The sequence below is a fragment of the Podarcis raffonei genome, chromosome 3, assembly GCF_027172205.1.
Source record: "Podarcis raffonei isolate rPodRaf1 chromosome 3, rPodRaf1.pri, whole genome shotgun sequence".
In the NCBI taxonomy this organism is placed as follows: Eukaryota; Metazoa; Chordata; class Lepidosauria; order Squamata; family Lacertidae; genus Podarcis; species Podarcis raffonei.
Genome location: NC_070604.1, coordinates 30,910,493 through 30,927,542, shown reverse-complemented (window position 1 = coordinate 30,927,542; position 17,050 = coordinate 30,910,493). Strand labels below are relative to the sequence as shown.

Here is a 17,050-nt window from a genome sequence, read left to right as displayed (position 1 = left end):
ACATGAGCGAAGTCTACAAAGGTAGCGTGGACTGGCTCTACTGCTCTTTATTCTTTAGCTAGACTACAGGTAGACTCCCTTCTGGTCCAGAATCAACGAGAAAGGCTATGGCCTCATCTCCACATTTGAAGCAGTATCATGCCACTTTAAACAGTCATGGCTTCCTTCAAGGAATTCTGGGAGCTGGAGTTTGTTAAGGGTGCTGAGAGTTGCTAAGACGCCCCTATTCACCTTAGAGAGCTGCAATTCTTGGAGTGGTCTAAGAGTCAATCCCACTCACCCAGCAAACTTTCCAAATTTAAAGCACACGGCTTTCTCCAAAGACTCCTTGCTGGAGAGAAGATATGAGCTGACAACTTTTGTGACCAGATCATTCTCTTCGATTATGCAGACAGTCAATTCTAATTGTACAGAAAAGGGAGTAAATGCAGTGCTGGCTATAGAACACAATTCAAAACTGCATTCAAAAAACCATGGTAAAGTCTTTGCTTGTTTGAGTCCTTGTTTATTTACAAGTGTGGGGTGCATTACTTCACGACTTCCCCTTGCTCCATGACAAGTTTCCCAGGCTTGTGACTTGTTTCAAACCCACGGGAAGACTTTCTTGCATCAGTGAGCAACACAGATCAATGGCCACCCTGGCTGGGGCTGATGGGGCTTCTGGTTCAAAACATCTGGCAACCCACATTGGCTACCCATGTAGTAGAGGCGTACCCCTTGCCTTGCACATGTTCCCAAAGAGGACCAGAAGCCACCACGTCATACCAATCCATCCTCAGTGGCAGCACCTATCAGTCATCTTGCTTCCTTTGGGAACCATTTCCTTTGCTTCCTCTCAAGGAATAACAGCCTCTGAATGCACCAAAATCAGGAACAATGCTGAAAGCAAACTTTCGGGTTTTTAAAATCCACAGGAGAAAACAGGAGATGATACTTTAAACAAGACAGCCACACACACCACTGATTCTACCAACATTTATAGCCACAAGAATGTTCGCTGTATCGGATTTATTTGAGCTTCCATAAAATAAATGCCAGTCTCCAGCGTAAGATGTAAACTCAAACACAGCAACAGTTCCGCCCTTCCTGCAACAGTTGGCAAGCATGTTAAGTGGAATCAAACTAGACAGCAAAGGAAGGTTCCTTGTGCCAAGTTAGGCCACTGGCCCTTCTGTCTAAGTATTTACACTGGCAGAAGCTCTTCAGGGTTTCAGACGGGAGCTGTTTTCTCAGCTCTACCTGAAGATGACAGGGATTAAACATGGGAATTTAGCAGACCCACCTGTGCATATTATAAACTGATTCTTAAATAACTAATTGATAAGGTGTTTTAAAAAAAGTGATACAGAAATATAAACCAGGCATTGGTCTAAGCACACCTGTCATAGACTAATACCTTTCCATCTAACTTTCTCTTACAAATGATCCAACTATGCTGAATGCTCTGAGGCCGGCTCACTTTGCCAGATATAAGAAGCAAACAGTATACAAAGCAATGGCCTGATTCAATGCCATCTGGGCCAAAAAGGACTAACACACATTCCTATATGGTTTTGGTTCAGTGTAAACCATTGGCTACAGTGTACGCAGAAGTCACTATGAATTTCTGTCCCATCATACCTTCAGAATTTGGGAGGGATTGTGCATATATTTTCTAATTGTGGAGCTAGTCTCATACTTCATGAGGTTGCTGGCAATGTTTAAACTTTGCAGGTTAAAGAGTCTTATGCAAAAGAACTCCACGTGTTCTCCCAAAAAACTGTGATGTCCAATGATCCCTTCTAGCTCTTGACTGTCTACTGAGGCTCTTACTACTCCGACTGGACATGGCTCTCTTCTGGGTCTTAGTCGGAAATCATCCCCACACCTGCTACATGAGACCCTTTTAATTTTAACTAAAAGTGCCACTGGCTTAAAACCGGGACCAATAATTGAGAGAGATGGCAATGATGCAGCACAAGTGAGTACAGGTATGTGCATAATTCAGGGCCCTGGGCAACTCTGGGAGGAAGGTTGGGGTATAAATTTAATTGAGTTAAAATGGACCCTGATCCCAAACAAGGTCATGTTGGAGGATCCCCTTCTCACATCTTTTGAATACCATCCTCTTCACAGGTTGCAGCACTATCAGCAACTTAGAACAGTGCAGGCTTCCAGAGGACATTCTCAGAACACTTCTTAAGTTTGGCAGACACAGAATTTCCAATAAACTATTTTACTTGAATCTATCCTGCAGCTGATAATTTTGAATAAACGTATACACTTTATAAAATGTAATAATAATTCAGGCAGTATTTGGAAACTAATGCAATGCTTCTGAAAAAGATGTCACACACTAGCATACAGTCAGGAAATCAAAAGGAAACTATGAGACAAGTGCTTCCTTGGATTCTCATGGGCAAAACAGAAACTAAAATCGCCCATCTTCAGTTTCGGAAATCAATGCCTAAATGGAAGTAAAGGTGCAAGGAACATGTTCCTAGAAATAATTAATGTATTTTTACCTTGATCTCAAATGTGTTTGATTGTCGATAAATGTTTCCAAATAAGTCTATATAGCACTGAAGTCTCAAGCACTGTTTATTTATTCCCTCCATACATAAGCTGAATGCAAGGAGAGGGATTGTGGGATTGGTGCTTGCTGTCCTTCCTCCAACAGTGTGAAAGGGGATCTAATTTGCACACAGGCGCACATAGCTAGGCTCCTCCACATGATTAGGGACACAGTGTGCAGCCATGGTTCACAACTATCCTGCAGAACCCAAGTGCATTCAGCTTGCATAGGCACCTAAGCCCCACTCACGCTTTCACTGAATTCACAGAAGATAGGAATAGGACCAAGAAGTGTGGGATCCTACTCTCCTCTCCACACAGCCATTATATACACGGTGTAACAGCATATCCATACACAAAGGCACAAATCTGTCCCAATCACGCACAAAATACAGACGGAGTCAAATATTAAGAGTAAAGGTTGCAGAGGTGAAGAGTGTGGCAGAGAACGCCTTCCCATGGGCACAGGTAGGATTTTTGTTAGGGGGGGGGGGCAGAACCTCAGTCAAACTGCAAGGAGACCTATCCCAGGCAGAGGGAGGATTCTATATTCATCCATGCCCTCCTTTTCCTATTTAGAATCTGGCAACACACTCACACAGTTTATACATGATTGAGGGCAGAGCAGATACAAATTTAATACACATGCATTATGCATTATTCAGTGATTGCAGGTAAAAAAAATACATAGGACTTGCTTCTTCTATGTGGAAGTGCTTGAAGACTGGAGGGCAGAGAGCAGTACCCTACAAAATTTTCTCTTAATTTTCTACTTCTGTGTCAGATCAAAGGAATACTTTTTTAAAATGAAAAACAGATGGAAGATCAGGGATTATGGACTTGTGAAACAAGGCTGAGTATTGCACTAAACCGACTAAAACAAATTACTCTTGCTGGAGAGGAGATATGAGCCAACTACCTTAGCTGCCAGATCATTCTCTTCCATTATGGAGGAAGCTTTGTACTTGTAGTATATTTGTATTCTACACAAATACAAAGAGAGGGGAAATTCTACTTTTAGTTGTATTAGGTACAACAGGCACCTTCTGTACCCCATGGAACGAAATGAAGTAAAATAAGAACCCAGCAAAATTCTGAATCTAAATTAGGGAATAGGGGTCGAGAAAATGGATATATGCATGGCAATGAAATTTCCACTCTTCTGCCTTTGTTCAAATAGTAATCCTGTCTGATTGATAGGGATTAAAATGATTAGTGAATGTATGCTGCTTCCTAAATGGCTTTCCTCAAAATAGATTTCACTAGGGCTATTTTTTTTCTTTTTCTTTTGGTAAAGAAAGTTTTCACTAAAAATGAACCAGAGCAAATAATGCATGCTTCATGTCCACATTGCTTTCATGCTCCCTTATTTCCCCTCTGTTTCTTTTAAAATACATAACAAAAGCTTTTCAGGAATGCACAACTAATTTGTTCCACTACAATCTCTTCAGCTGTTTTAAGGTAGTCACATACATACTTAACATAATGCCTAGACAAAATTATAGACTTCCAGCTGGAAAAAAAAACGCACCACAGTGATAATCTACTCTTTACTCTGGTGCAAAAAAAGGGGGGCATCTGCACAGCAGGTGGTTTTATACATCACACTACAATTCCTAGACAATGCTAAGGATTAGGAAACCAAGTCACAGCCTATGCTCTAATTTCTGGCTTTTGTTGGTTTAAAGTCAGATGCTAACATTGAGGATGCAGCTGTAGGAACAGACATTAAAGAAACATGACTGCCAAGAGTAACAGCTGTAACATTTGCACAAATGAACTAGACTAGACATGTGCAGGAAAAGTTCAAAACTGATAAACCAATCATTACAAACCCTTGAGAAAAAAGCATTCACTGGACTGGAGGACCAAACCTACTGAAACAACAAAGAATACCCACTCTCTGTTCTACTGCTACGTTTCAATATCCTCATCTCCCTTGCACCTTGTAAATCATGGGCTTCTCAAGGCTATTATGAATGGTTAACAAATCTTCGCAGACAAAAAACAAACAAACATATTCTGCTGTTTAATAATGACATCATAACCAATAGATGTGCATCCTCTTATCCATATTGCCTTACTGTCATCCAACAGCCAGTCTACTGAATCCCTTCGGATTAGGTCTTGGATCATTATCATCACACACGGCCTCACCAACAATGTGTTTCACTGAAGCATTTGTTTCAGACAGCTTGCAATGGTGCACAGGATAAAATCAGCAGGAAGGAGGCTACAACCCATTTACTGAGTTTGTTATACAAGAGTTAGATATTCATGCACCTCTGCAAGTCAAAAGCAGTTGGCAAAGACCTGCAAATCATTACAGAAGGGGAAGGGCAAACCTGCATAAATTCCACACACACACCCATTGTTAAACTTAGCTGGGTTGTGGTTCAGAAACCTTCTTTAGGGCAACAGCATCTTGATCACATATCTCATCAATGACTTATTTTCCATTAAGTAATATATTCCAAAACATTTATGAATAAGGTCATGGTTGGTAGTAGCAGCCGGCAGCATTGCTATCCTGGCTTCCCAGTACAATCTGTGTATTCGTTTGCATCCCAACTCTTTCTCTAAGAAGCTCAAGGTGCCATACATGGTTCTCCCCCTCTTCATTCCTACAACGACCCTATAAACTCAGTAAGTTAGGCTGAGAGACAGTGACTGGACCAAGGTTACCGGGTGGGCTTCATGCACAAATGGGGATTTGAACCCTGGTCTCCTGGGTCCTAGCCTAGCACGGGGTGACATAACTGAGCCCCATAGGTGTACTGCAGAAAGAAGGTAGTTGGTCAAGGGATTCCTGACTCAAAAAGGTTGAAAACCTCTGGGTTAGTCCATGCAACTACACATACATAATCTACCTAACACTTCTGAACTTGCAAGAGGTAAGCAACTGTAATATAGCTGACATCAGAAAACTGCTGCTTTACAGACCAATGCTGAACTTGCACTCGGCACTACAAAAGGCAGAATTAATTAGAAAGGATTGAGAAGAAAATACCAACCCTACCACAGAACTAATTTCTTTGTGTTATCCTCCAAGGCACCAAATCTAAACACATGCTTGAATCTCTGCAGAATCAGCAGGAACCCAAGTCATCCTGAACGTTGAGGTGAAAACTGTCCCTAAGAAGCACCCTGCATATGGCTAAAGTAACCCCTCAAAAATCGAAAGGAAAAACCACTGCAAATGATCTGCAGTAGGTATGCACCAGAATAGAATTAAATTCTTCTAACAATCCAATGCTATGCAGAGAAGTGAAGTCTTCTTTGTTCCCAGACAAACGTGTTGAATTGCATCCTAAGCAAGACAAACTATTAAAACACAGGCCAGTGAATACTTAATTATTGACAGTTACGGTAACTAATCTCTGGACAGAAGATGTTCTCAAAAGGTACCATCCAAACGCTTTGCACATATATCCAATCTCCAGAGAAGTGAAAAGAAGTGGTACCACAATTCTTTAAAAGGAAACTTGGGGGAAATTACTGTCATTTCCCCTTGAACTGTTCTTCTTCCAGTTCCCCAGCCCAGCCCCATTCCTTTGAAAACTCAGTTCTCTTGTTGCTACTGCTAAATTTCCAACATCTCAGTCATTACCTGGATCCTTTGCTCTTGAATTATCTGCTGCTTCCTAGAATTAATCTAACCATATTGCTTGCTTGTCCAACAACTCTCCATTTCCTTGATTTCTTCAAACTATAAACCACTAGAAGCATTTGCACACGCAATGTAAGGTCCCTGCACCATATGGTTGGCCACAGTGGGAAAAGAGTTGCAGACTAGATGGGACTTTGGCCTCATCCAACAGAGCTCTCTTCTTATGTTCTAATAATAATAATAATAATAATAATAATAATAATAATAATAATAATAATATCTTTATTGTCATTGCCCCCTCTCGGGGACAACAAAATTACTTGACTGCTCCATAAAAACACTAATTAAAACAATACAGTATAGTACAGCAAGGAAGATTAGATGACTTTCAAAGTCCAGGCTTCCCATTCAGGGCCGAGATCGCTCTGGAGAAGAAGCTGTTCTTAAGACAGCTCGTTCTTGTCTTCATCGTCCTGTATCTCCGTCCCAACGGCAGGAGCTCGAAGAAACAGTGACCAGGATGCGATGGATCTTTTACTATGTCCAGTGCCTTCCTATGGCACCTTGTGGCATAAATCTGCTCTAAGGTGGAGTGGGCAGCCAACAATGCTCTCTGCTACCTTAACAACTCTGCACAACCCCATCCTGTCCTGGGTAGTACAGCTTCCGTACCACACACATAAGCCATAAGTGAGCACGCTCTCAATGGCACAGTGATAGAAGGCAAGCAGCAGTTTCTGCGGAAGATGGTTTTTCCTTAGAATTCTCAAAAAGTACAGTCTCTGCTGCGCCTTCTTCACAAGCCCCCTTGTGTTAACACTCCAGGACAGATCCTCTTGTAATTCAATGCCCAAAAATCTGAACGTTGTTACCCTCTCCACACAGACCCCATCAATCAAAAGTGGCTGGACATTGCTCTTCTGTCTCCTGAAGTCCACCACAAGCTCCTTTGTCTTCCTTGTATTTATGAGCAAGTTGTTAGCTCTGCACCACTCTGTCAGCCGCTCCACCTCATCTCTATAATCCGTTTCACCCTCCCTTTCAGGGATGAGCCCAATCATGGTTGTATCATCTGCACTTTTGCAATATGTATTTTTTCATTCAGTTGTAAGACACTGACTGTTGCTAGTCTAAGCAGAAACCATCTCTTCTTTTTATGGCTACTTTAACACATGAGGAAAGCTGAGGCTAGCCTTCCCAAACCAGGTACCTTCCAGATGTTGTTGGACCATCACTGACCATTAGCCATGCTTGCACTCATGGATGTTGTACAGTGGTACCTCTGGTTACGTACTTAATTCGTTCCAGAGGTCCATTCTTAATCTGAAACTGTTTTTAACCTGAAGCACCACTATAGCTAATGGGGCCTCCCGCTGCTGCCGCGCCGCCAGAGCACGATTTCTGTTCTCATCCTGAAGCGAAGTTCTCAACCCGAGGTACTATTTCTGGGTTAGCAGAGTCTGTAACCTGAAGCGTATGTAACCTGAAGCGTATGTAACCCGAGGTACCACTGTAGTCCAAAACATTTGCAGTGCACCAGTTTGAGGAAAGGGCTGTGCTACCCTCCAGCTGCTCTATTCTATGCACAAAGCTCACACCAAATTGTCCCAGGGTGTGAACTCTCTTACCTGAGAGTTGCTTGCTCACCTGCATCACCCTCACAAGTGGCAAATACTGCAGCAGATGTAAAATACTGCAGCAGAATCTGTGGTGAAATGGTATGGCTCATGGTGAATTAATAAATATAAGCTGCCATATATACCCTGGATTTGGCATTGTGGCACGCCACTACTAATGCCCATTCAGAGTTGTTCATGCTCAGGCCCCAATATTTGAATCCACTGAGCAACAGTGCACAAGCTAAAACAAGCCAGAACACAGTCAACTTTCTTCTGCGGCAACCATGTGCCTCAAGAGTCATGAGGCAATGCATTTGTAGGCCAACAGCTAAGTTTTGCCATTGTTCCACCAAGAAATAGCGATGGGCCGAGAGAAGAAAAACAGCTGCTCCATCTTCTATCATTTCTTCCACTGCTAGCACTATTTGGAGACAACGCCACAGCTTCTTCAATTTCCAATCTGTCCAATCCTTTCAGCTTTTAGGTCCCGTGCTATGTATTGTTGTTGGTTCATGTCCACTCCCAACATTCATTACCACTAAGAAAAACACTGACCTAAGATATTCACATTACTGTTGTTGTACCCATCAGAATTCCTAACTAAAGCAATAGACCTGCATGCATTGGATGCTGCCTTATGCCAGTTCAAAGCTCTGGACCATCCAGTTTAGTATTACCTACACTGACTAGCAGCAGCTCTCTAGGGTTTGGGGCAGGCAGCATGCCCAATCCTACCTAGAGACACCAAGAACTGAACCTGGGATCTTTTGCTCTATCATTGAGCTGCAGCCCCTCCCAATCATTATGATAACGTGTGGGTCCACATCATAATCATTTTCACAGAAGCTATGTAGGAAGACTGCGTAAGAGATTATGACTCTTAAGCGGAAGCAGGAATAAAACCATGGATAATGCAATTACATTATTTTCTAGCAAAGGATACTGCTTTGTTACTGATGCCATTCTGTTTTTGAAGGCAAATTGCTTTTTTTGCTTTGAATTTGTAATTCGTAAGGAACGTAGCAAGCTAGTTGCCTTAAACTGAGTCCAATCCATTCGCCCCTCTAGGTCAGTCCTGCCTACAGTCCAGTGTTTCTCAAACTTGTGTCTCTAGCTGTTGCTGGACTACCAGTCCCATCATCCCCAGCTAGCAGGACTAGTAGTCAGGGATGGTGGGAGTTGTAGTCCAACAACTACACTGGCCGATGGGGGCCTGCTAAGGTTTCAGGCAGGGAGCATTCGCAGTCCTACCTAGGGATTGAACCAGGGTCCTTCTGTAGAAAATGCTTAATACAAATGAAGTTTTAATAACAACAACAAAGTTTTCAAGAGTCCAGAAAACTCCATCACTGGCACTGAAACTAGCCACAACACTGTTGTTATGCCTCATAGCTCTTTGTACATAATAGTTCTGTTTAATAATTTTAAAAATGTGGTTTTACTTAAAGCTTGTGCAGATGTATCTAGGATTTAGGCCAAACTTTAACAGGAAATGCAAGCAGAGAGAGGGGAGAAAAGTGAGAGAAAATAGCAACCCATTCACAACTTCAGATCTTAATTACAGAGAGATCTTTTAGGAAGAAGAAATGCCTATGAAAAGGAAATTCCGCCTCCTCCAGCTCCTAGTTTGTTTGTTGCTATTTGTAAGGACTAGGCATTAGTGGTGAGGTTAATGGATTAAATTTGATATTTAATCTGTTAACCTCACCCCATGGCCCCCCCAAACCTCCGAGGTTGCCTTTCAGAATGATTTTGTGACATGTTTCAGGACCAGAACTAGCTTACAGAATTTTTTCCATACATGCCTCTGGACAGCAGAACAAGACAGCTATTTAGCTACTTTAAAAGTCAAGGGTTGAAAAATAAATGAATTCAGATTTCTAAGTGCCTACCTTGTACACATGGTAGAAGAGAAATACTCTGGCAAACTGAACTAGCTACTTTACAGATGTGCCACATTTACATGCACCCCACACGTTACACGCAATGCATGCTTCAAAAGATGCACTTTCTAAAAATGGAGCACTGGGATGTCTGACAGGATTGACAAGGGCTAGAATGCGAAGAATTTCTCCTTCGTTGGGAAACTTGATCAACAGGTTTTTCTTTTCCATTGGGATAACTGATTACCACATCTAGGACCAGAAAGGAATTTCCTCCGGGTCAAATTCATTACACCCTGTTAAACAAGCTTGCTTTAATTATCTGGCTTTCTTTTACTAAGCTTGTTCCTTGAACGGCAGGCAACTGTCCTGTGGAACACCTCGATCTGTCCTGTACTCTGCTGTGCACAATAATATGAACATAAAGTCAATCATTGGGGAGTGCCCAATATGGAGAACCTTGCTTTGATTTATCAGATCCAGACATCTTGTATATGCCTATGTAACTCAGGATGCATACTCTGGAACAGTGTCTGAAATTCAATACAGTCCCAGAAATAAAAAATATTATTTGTTATATTTATTTATTTATTTATTGCTTACTAAAAACACACACACACAAAGCAACGTGCAATTAAAAAATAAAATACCAAATAAAGAGATTTAGAACATTAACTAAAAGTGCTCATCCTACAATGACATGAAAAGGAAACATCTGACTCCACCCAACGAAAAGGCAAAAACCAATTAAGAGCAAAATAGTTATTATCAGACACCCTGTAGTAATGTTAACAGTAGTGTCTACTACTGCAATAGGTTTGCAGTGATTCCCTGAATGCTTTAGTAAGACAGAAAAGCCACACAAAAATACTTCTTTTAGTTTAAAGACTTCTCTGTGTGAGTTCACCGCAATAGAAAGAGAAGCTCAGGCAATCACTCCAACAACTTTTAAAAAGGAAACGTCAGTATCAGTGGAAAAGAAAAGAACTCACTCTGAAACTCACTTATAGATGGTACCTAATATCAAGGAAACTAGCGCTGATACACCCATGAACCTCACCAAAATGCTGGAGAGGATGCACCTCCACAGGCACATACCTCCACATGTGGTGGAAATATCCCAAAATCCAACTCTTCTGGACATCAATCATACAAGATATATGCAAAATAACTAAGCAAGTATTAGAAGTCACCCCAGAACTGGCCCTACTAAACATATTCCAAGCTAATGATGCCCACTTACATTATAGAGAGTTCATAACCCACCTGCTCTCAGAAGCCAGAAGCATCATAGTCAGACACTGGAGAGACCTGTCAGCAGTGAGCATGGACCAATGGTATCAAACAGTACAGTGGTACCATGGGTTACATACGCTTCAGGTTACAGACTCCGCTAACCCAGAAATAGTACCTCGGGTTAAGAACTTTGCTTCAGAATGAGAACAGAAATCGTGCTCCAGTGGCGCGGCAGCAGCAGGAGGCCCCATTAGCTAAAGTGGTGCTTCAGGTTAAGAACAGTTTCAGGTTAAGAACGGACCTCCGGAACGAATTAAGTAATTAACCTGAGGTACCACTGTATGGGAAACAGCCTTGTTAGAAAAACTAACCAATAAACTGAAACTGACACGGGGACAAATAGAAGACGCCTTCACCCCAGTATGGTTCCACTTTATCACATACATAGCCCAACAAGACAACAACAAGAATCCACCAACAGCATACAAATCAATCTGGCTAACCTGATCCAAAACACACATACACACACACACACACACACACCCCACTCACACACACACAAAAAATCTCACTACAGCCAACCAAAGACAACCAACCACACCCTAGGCCGCCCCCAACCTCTCTCACCACCAATGAAATACAACAAGTGAATAGTAAAAGAACACATACAAATGACAATGACACAAAACCCCACACATACACTAAGGCAGTGGTGTCCAAACTTTTTTCAAAGAGGGCCAGATTTGATGAAGTGAAGGACCAAAAGGGCCAACCAGAGTTGTTAACCTTTTTTTTAGGATTGAAGTTGTTGAGGTTCTTTAAGGATTTTACCCCAGGAAATAAACTGACACAGGGACCAGATTAAACCGACCAGCGGGCCGGATTAGGCCCCCAAAACAGACTTTGGACATGTCTGCACTAAGTAGAAGAATAGAAGCATAACTACCCAACCCAACCCCACCCCACTCAACTCTCTCCCTTTTTTCTTCCTAACCTAACACTGTATGCTACACTAATGTCTCACAACAAATGAAACCTATCTGTAGAAATACAAAACTCATCCCAAAATGAGATTAAATCTCCTTCATGAGGTTCTTCATTATTAAGAAAAATCCACTGATCCAACCTCCGACCTATGGGACACAATGGACAAACGTAGATTCATCAATGCTTTACTGTGTCACAATGGAAGTGTGAACTCAAAGAGGAAATTGGGTAATGTGACAAGATCATCAGCATGCCAACGTTTGTTGGGAGTTGCTGTGGTTTATTGTTGCAACAGAAAATAACAATACTTTTTTTAAAAAAAGAAATCAAGAAAAATCCACTAAAACCTGCAGGCTAAATTCTCCTTCCCCATCCCCCACTTGGAAAAAGAGACCTTCAGCCGGCAGGTAAAGTACCTAAACAGGTTTCCAGTATTTCAGTGACTCATCATTTGCTGTAGCTTAGTCTTTCCAGCCTAGTTACTGTTTTACCTGGTGCAAGCAGTCCTGCTGGCATTTTAATATCATGTATATAAACAATACAAGGCACAGATACACTTTCTGAAATATGTTTGGGAAGCATTATGCAGGATCAGGCCAAGAGCGCAAGTTCTTTCGAACTACTGTCTCCCCCCCCTTTTTTTTGCCATTAGAAATTGGATGGCCTAATTCTAATCATAGCATCATCTCTACAGGCTTGACAAACCTGCTAAATGGCGTTAATACTGTAAAGGGTGTGACCTGTATTGCTGCAGCAGAAAAGGCTGCAGAGATTTACACTTTGAAAGCCACAGCTATTTAGGCACTTGATTCTAGGCTAAAATGTACTCAGTATAATTAAGCCATTTCAGAATCTCAGTGTGACCAATTCAGAAAGGCTGATGTTTTGCCAACTTTTACTGAAGAAATTAATACTAGTAGATGAGCAGAGACACTTTGCCAACACAAGCCTCAATTAATGCAGCTACGCGTAATTCTACTCACCCGTAGTGAGCAGTTCTTGGCAGGGCAGTAAATGTTTAGTTTTATTAGCATTTTCCTCCACCGCACAGCATGATGTAAGATATTGTCTTGATATACATGACAATTAACTATTTCATACTACTGTCCCCTGGAAATTTCTATCTTAGCATTCAAAACCCAGAGAACAGCTGAGATAAGGCATACTGACTGCACTGCTTTGGAAACTAGCTTTCGACTCAATATGTGACCTGCACCAAACATCTGTCAGACAGATTGTGTAGAATCAAGCATGCTTTAGGATTGCTTGCTTATTTGTTTGTTTAAACAGCCTGTTTTCCCATTTATAAGGGAAACAAGCTTTCGGCATGTTTTTTAGAGAGATCCCTTCACACTCAAAAACTCAAATTTATCACCACTCCAGAACTGTGAATGACACTCATTCACGAATCAGGATGCTCTGACTTCTGACTCATGAGATTAAAAAAAGAAATCTCATGATTCTAAGCTACAAAGTGACAATTTGAATGAACTCTTTCTTTTCTTCTTAAGTCATTCCAGGCTTTATAACTCAAATGATGCTGCTGTTCCTGGAATAGGAATTAATAGTTTCTGGGAGTATTTTCAATTCTGGACATCATTTCTTAACGCGCACCCTGAATTGTGGTACCATAGACAAAAGCATCTCTCTGAAAGAGAGTTTAATCTCACGTGGTATATATGAATGCGGTATATATGTTCTTCAAAATCATAAGCACCACAAGTCTTTTTAAAGTAAAAATAAAGACCTGTCACTCTCACAAAGCCCCAAGACACAGGAAGTGTTGGCTAACCATTTGAGTTATTTATAAGGCCAGTGTCTGCAGAACTGTGTCTAAAGGTAGAAAGGAGGATGGAATTAATATTATCTTTTATTCCTTCAAGCTCTGTGATCCAAGAGTTATGAGAAAAATCCTGGAAACGGAATCATTTCTTCATTGTTTTAGACTGGGATTAGGCAATACACGGACAGCAGGCCACATTAGCCCTTCCAAGGCATTTCTCCATCACATGGTAACTCACCTGCAGGCCAGTAAACCTGGTGAAAAGAAATGGGGGAAACTTGTGTACTTAGCAAGCTGTATGTTGCTATTAACCTATGCTTTTGCTTCTGAGCCCCCATGCATGTTTGCTCAGAAGCAAATCCCACTGTGTTCAATGGGACTTGCTCCTCAGCTCATGTGCTTTGGATTGCAATTCAAAAACTCTCAGAAAGTTTTCAAATCCCAGATTGTTTTAATAAGTGACACCTTCCCCCGCCCCAAAGGACTGCTTGGTGTTTATCAAGATTCAAAAAACCATATATTTTGAAAATATAAAGGTTAAGAGCAAATTTGTAGGGGGGAGGGGATTTCTTCGCAACAGCAAAATAATACTTCCTCCAATCTGGACCAGCTAACTTGAATTCAATAGTTTTTCCATCTTTTGAAGAAGAATACAGAACCCTATGAGTCTACCATAACAAAGCACTGTAGTGAAAAAGACAGACTGGACACATTGCTTTTTACAAGTTAAATGAACACTTTTATGAAGCAGCCCAGAAAGGCTGTGTCATTCAAATAAAAATGCAAAGTAACTCCAGAGTTTATATGTTTCAGTGAGATATATTCAAACCATATCTGAATGTGCCTCGATACTCGTTTACATGCCACTGACAGTGAGTGAGGGAGAGCAGGATAGTATTGATCCTAGAAATAGTCCAGTTTTTATTTGGGAAGGATTCTGCAAGAGATGTTGAATATTTAGACAGATCACATCTCAGACATTCTTTTCTGTAGGGTAAATCCCAATGAAGGTACACAAAGAAGCCTAAAACTATGATTTATTTATTTTATGTTTAAAAAAAAATTACGCCAAAGCAAACTGGCTACACTCTTCGCAGGGGTAAACAAAAGCTAATCCAGTGCTAAATCCCTTTGCCTTTAAAGAGTACTGTGCATAGTGAGAAAGTGCACCTTTCACTTCTTTTGTGTGAAGGGAAGAGTGCTTTAAATCCCATGTGCCAGGGTCTGATACAACTTAATAAAGAGAAGAGGGAGGAAATGCTGTGGTGTTAGTAAAGGAGGAGTCCCAAGGGGACAGAGGCTTTAGTAAAGCAAGTTTATGATCTTGTATTAGTAGTGGTCAAAGACCTAACCCTTTTGTTTTGGTGACATAGGCATTTTAATTCCTATAAGGAATACGAGGGATGGAATACTCCATGGGTCTCCAACATAATAGGCCTTGAAAGGGGAGAAAAGATGAACACCTTTTTAAAAATAGACGTTACTTATGTGGATCTGCAGCATTTATTTAACCCCCTCAGTCCCCCAGATGGGAGAGAAAAAAATATCCAGAGTAAAGCTTACGGTCTGATCCTATGCATCTTTCTTTACTTAGTAAGCACTACTAGGTCCAACGGGACTTACATCTTAATAAGTAAAGCATAGGAGGATAGGAGGATAGACAGTTTTGGGATCAAGCCCCAGTGAACACAGTGGAATATAATTTCTAAGTAAATATGCTTAGGGTCAGGTTGCACATCTCCCAAATCCCATCTTTCGGAATAAGCCACATTGGAGACAGCAAAGATTGCATATGTGTGTGCACGCACACGTTATATACACACACACACACACACTATATATATCTATCTATCTATCTATCTATATATATATATATATATATATATATACACACACACACACACACACACACACTATATATATATATATATATATTTGGAGAGTTCCTCTCCCCACTGAGACGGGTTAGAAAATGCCATCAAGAAGTCTTTCGGGAGGGTGGGGGCAGGTTTCCAAAATCTTTGTGTCAGGAAAGCTCATTTGTAGTGTGCAGCTCGTTTAGAGAGGGAGAGAAATGGTTGAAGATAGCCTTGCCCAATACAGTACAGGTGGATATATGGTGGGCCCCCTCCTCGGGGAGGGCTGAGGGAATTCAAGCCCTTTGTGGCAGAAAGGCAAAAAACAAAATATAATAATAATACCCCACCCATCAGTCCCAATATCGAAAGCAAAGAGTTGCTAGAGAGGTGTATTCTGAGGAAAAACGATTTAGGAAAAAAAAAGGCGGGCAAAAGGTGAAACAGGAGAAAAGAAGGGGCTGCCGTGATTGTCGCCTTTCTTCCCCCCCCCCCGCAAAAAAAGCGAGGCATAATCCTCTCAAGGAAGGCACCAAAGGGGTGCTGAGTCGGGCACGGAGCCCCCTTTGTGCCAGAAGGCGGCAAGAGCGACGGAGGAGAGGGGAGGAGAGCGAGCCTGGGCATGGCTGGCGGCTCCTCCATGCTTCCCTCTTGCAGCCTCCCCGCTTCCCCAGAGAAGCCCCATAGCCAGGCGCGCAGGGGGCTAGGGAGGCACACGGAGCCTGGGGGCTATGGGGGCTGGGGCGGGCTCGGTGCGGCGGTCGAGCCGCCTCCTCCTTCCCGCAGGCCAGGCGGAGGGGCTGGTCTGGGTCTGGGTCTGGGCTCTGCCCCCTTTCGGCGCCGCCGCCCGCTCGCTCACCTCCTCGATGGCGGCCACGGTGTTCCGGCACTGCACCATCCGGGTGGTGAAGTTGGAAGCGGTGGGCGACTTGTAATCCTCATTGGTCTCGGACACGAATTCCGACACGGAGATCTGGTCCGGCATGGCGGGGAAAAGGGAGGGAAGGAAGGAAGGAAGGCAGGGAAAGAGAGAGAGGAGGAGAGCGGCGGGGCGGGCGGGCAGGCAGGAGGCTCCTGCAAGAGGAGGGAACGGGGTGGGGGAAAGCGCTGGAAGGAGGAGAGAGGCAGAGAGGCAAGGCAAAGGCAAAGGCAGGCGAAGCTGGAGCCTCCCCGCCTCACATCGCTCGGCAACCGGCTGCGGCGCGATCTCCTTTGCAAGAAGCGAAGCGTCAGTGGGCGGGTGGGAGGTGATTATTGTGAGAGAGGCAAGCGCGCACAGACACACACCCGCGCGCGCGCCCAGACGCACGCGAGGAAATGCCCTAGTTTTTTGTTTTTTTTAATGTGTGTGTGTGTTTCCCACCCCCCACCTCCTGGAAGGGGGAGAAGCAGACATACAAGCCCTCCCCTTCTAATCATGCACAAGGAGGGCGGAGATGGGGGGCGCAGACTAGACACACACTCCTCCCACTGTAACGCGCGCGCGGAGGGAGAATCCAGAGCCGCCGCCGCCGCACACGCCC

General features: G+C 42.7%; 1 protein-coding gene across 6 annotated transcripts in view; it reads right to left on the bottom strand.

Annotated features, from left to right (window-relative positions):
* The window catches only part of ASAP2 (ArfGAP with SH3 domain, ankyrin repeat and PH domain 2), a 95,074-nt gene extending 78,253 nt beyond the window's left edge, over positions 1–16,821 (bottom strand). For 3 of the 6 annotated variants that reach the window (XM_053380955.1, XM_053380956.1, XM_053380953.1), the window contains exon 1: positions 16,387–16,602. In XM_053380955.1, the coding sequence (XP_053236930.1) occupies positions 16,387–16,512 (126 nt within the window). In that variant the 5' untranslated portion in view covers positions 16,513–16,602. Of the gene's footprint in view, positions 1–16,386 lie in introns of all 6 variants that reach the window. The other 3 variants (XM_053380957.1, XM_053380958.1, XM_053380954.1) reach the window with 3 other exon arrangements.
* Positions 16,822–17,050: the final 229 nt, after the last annotated feature.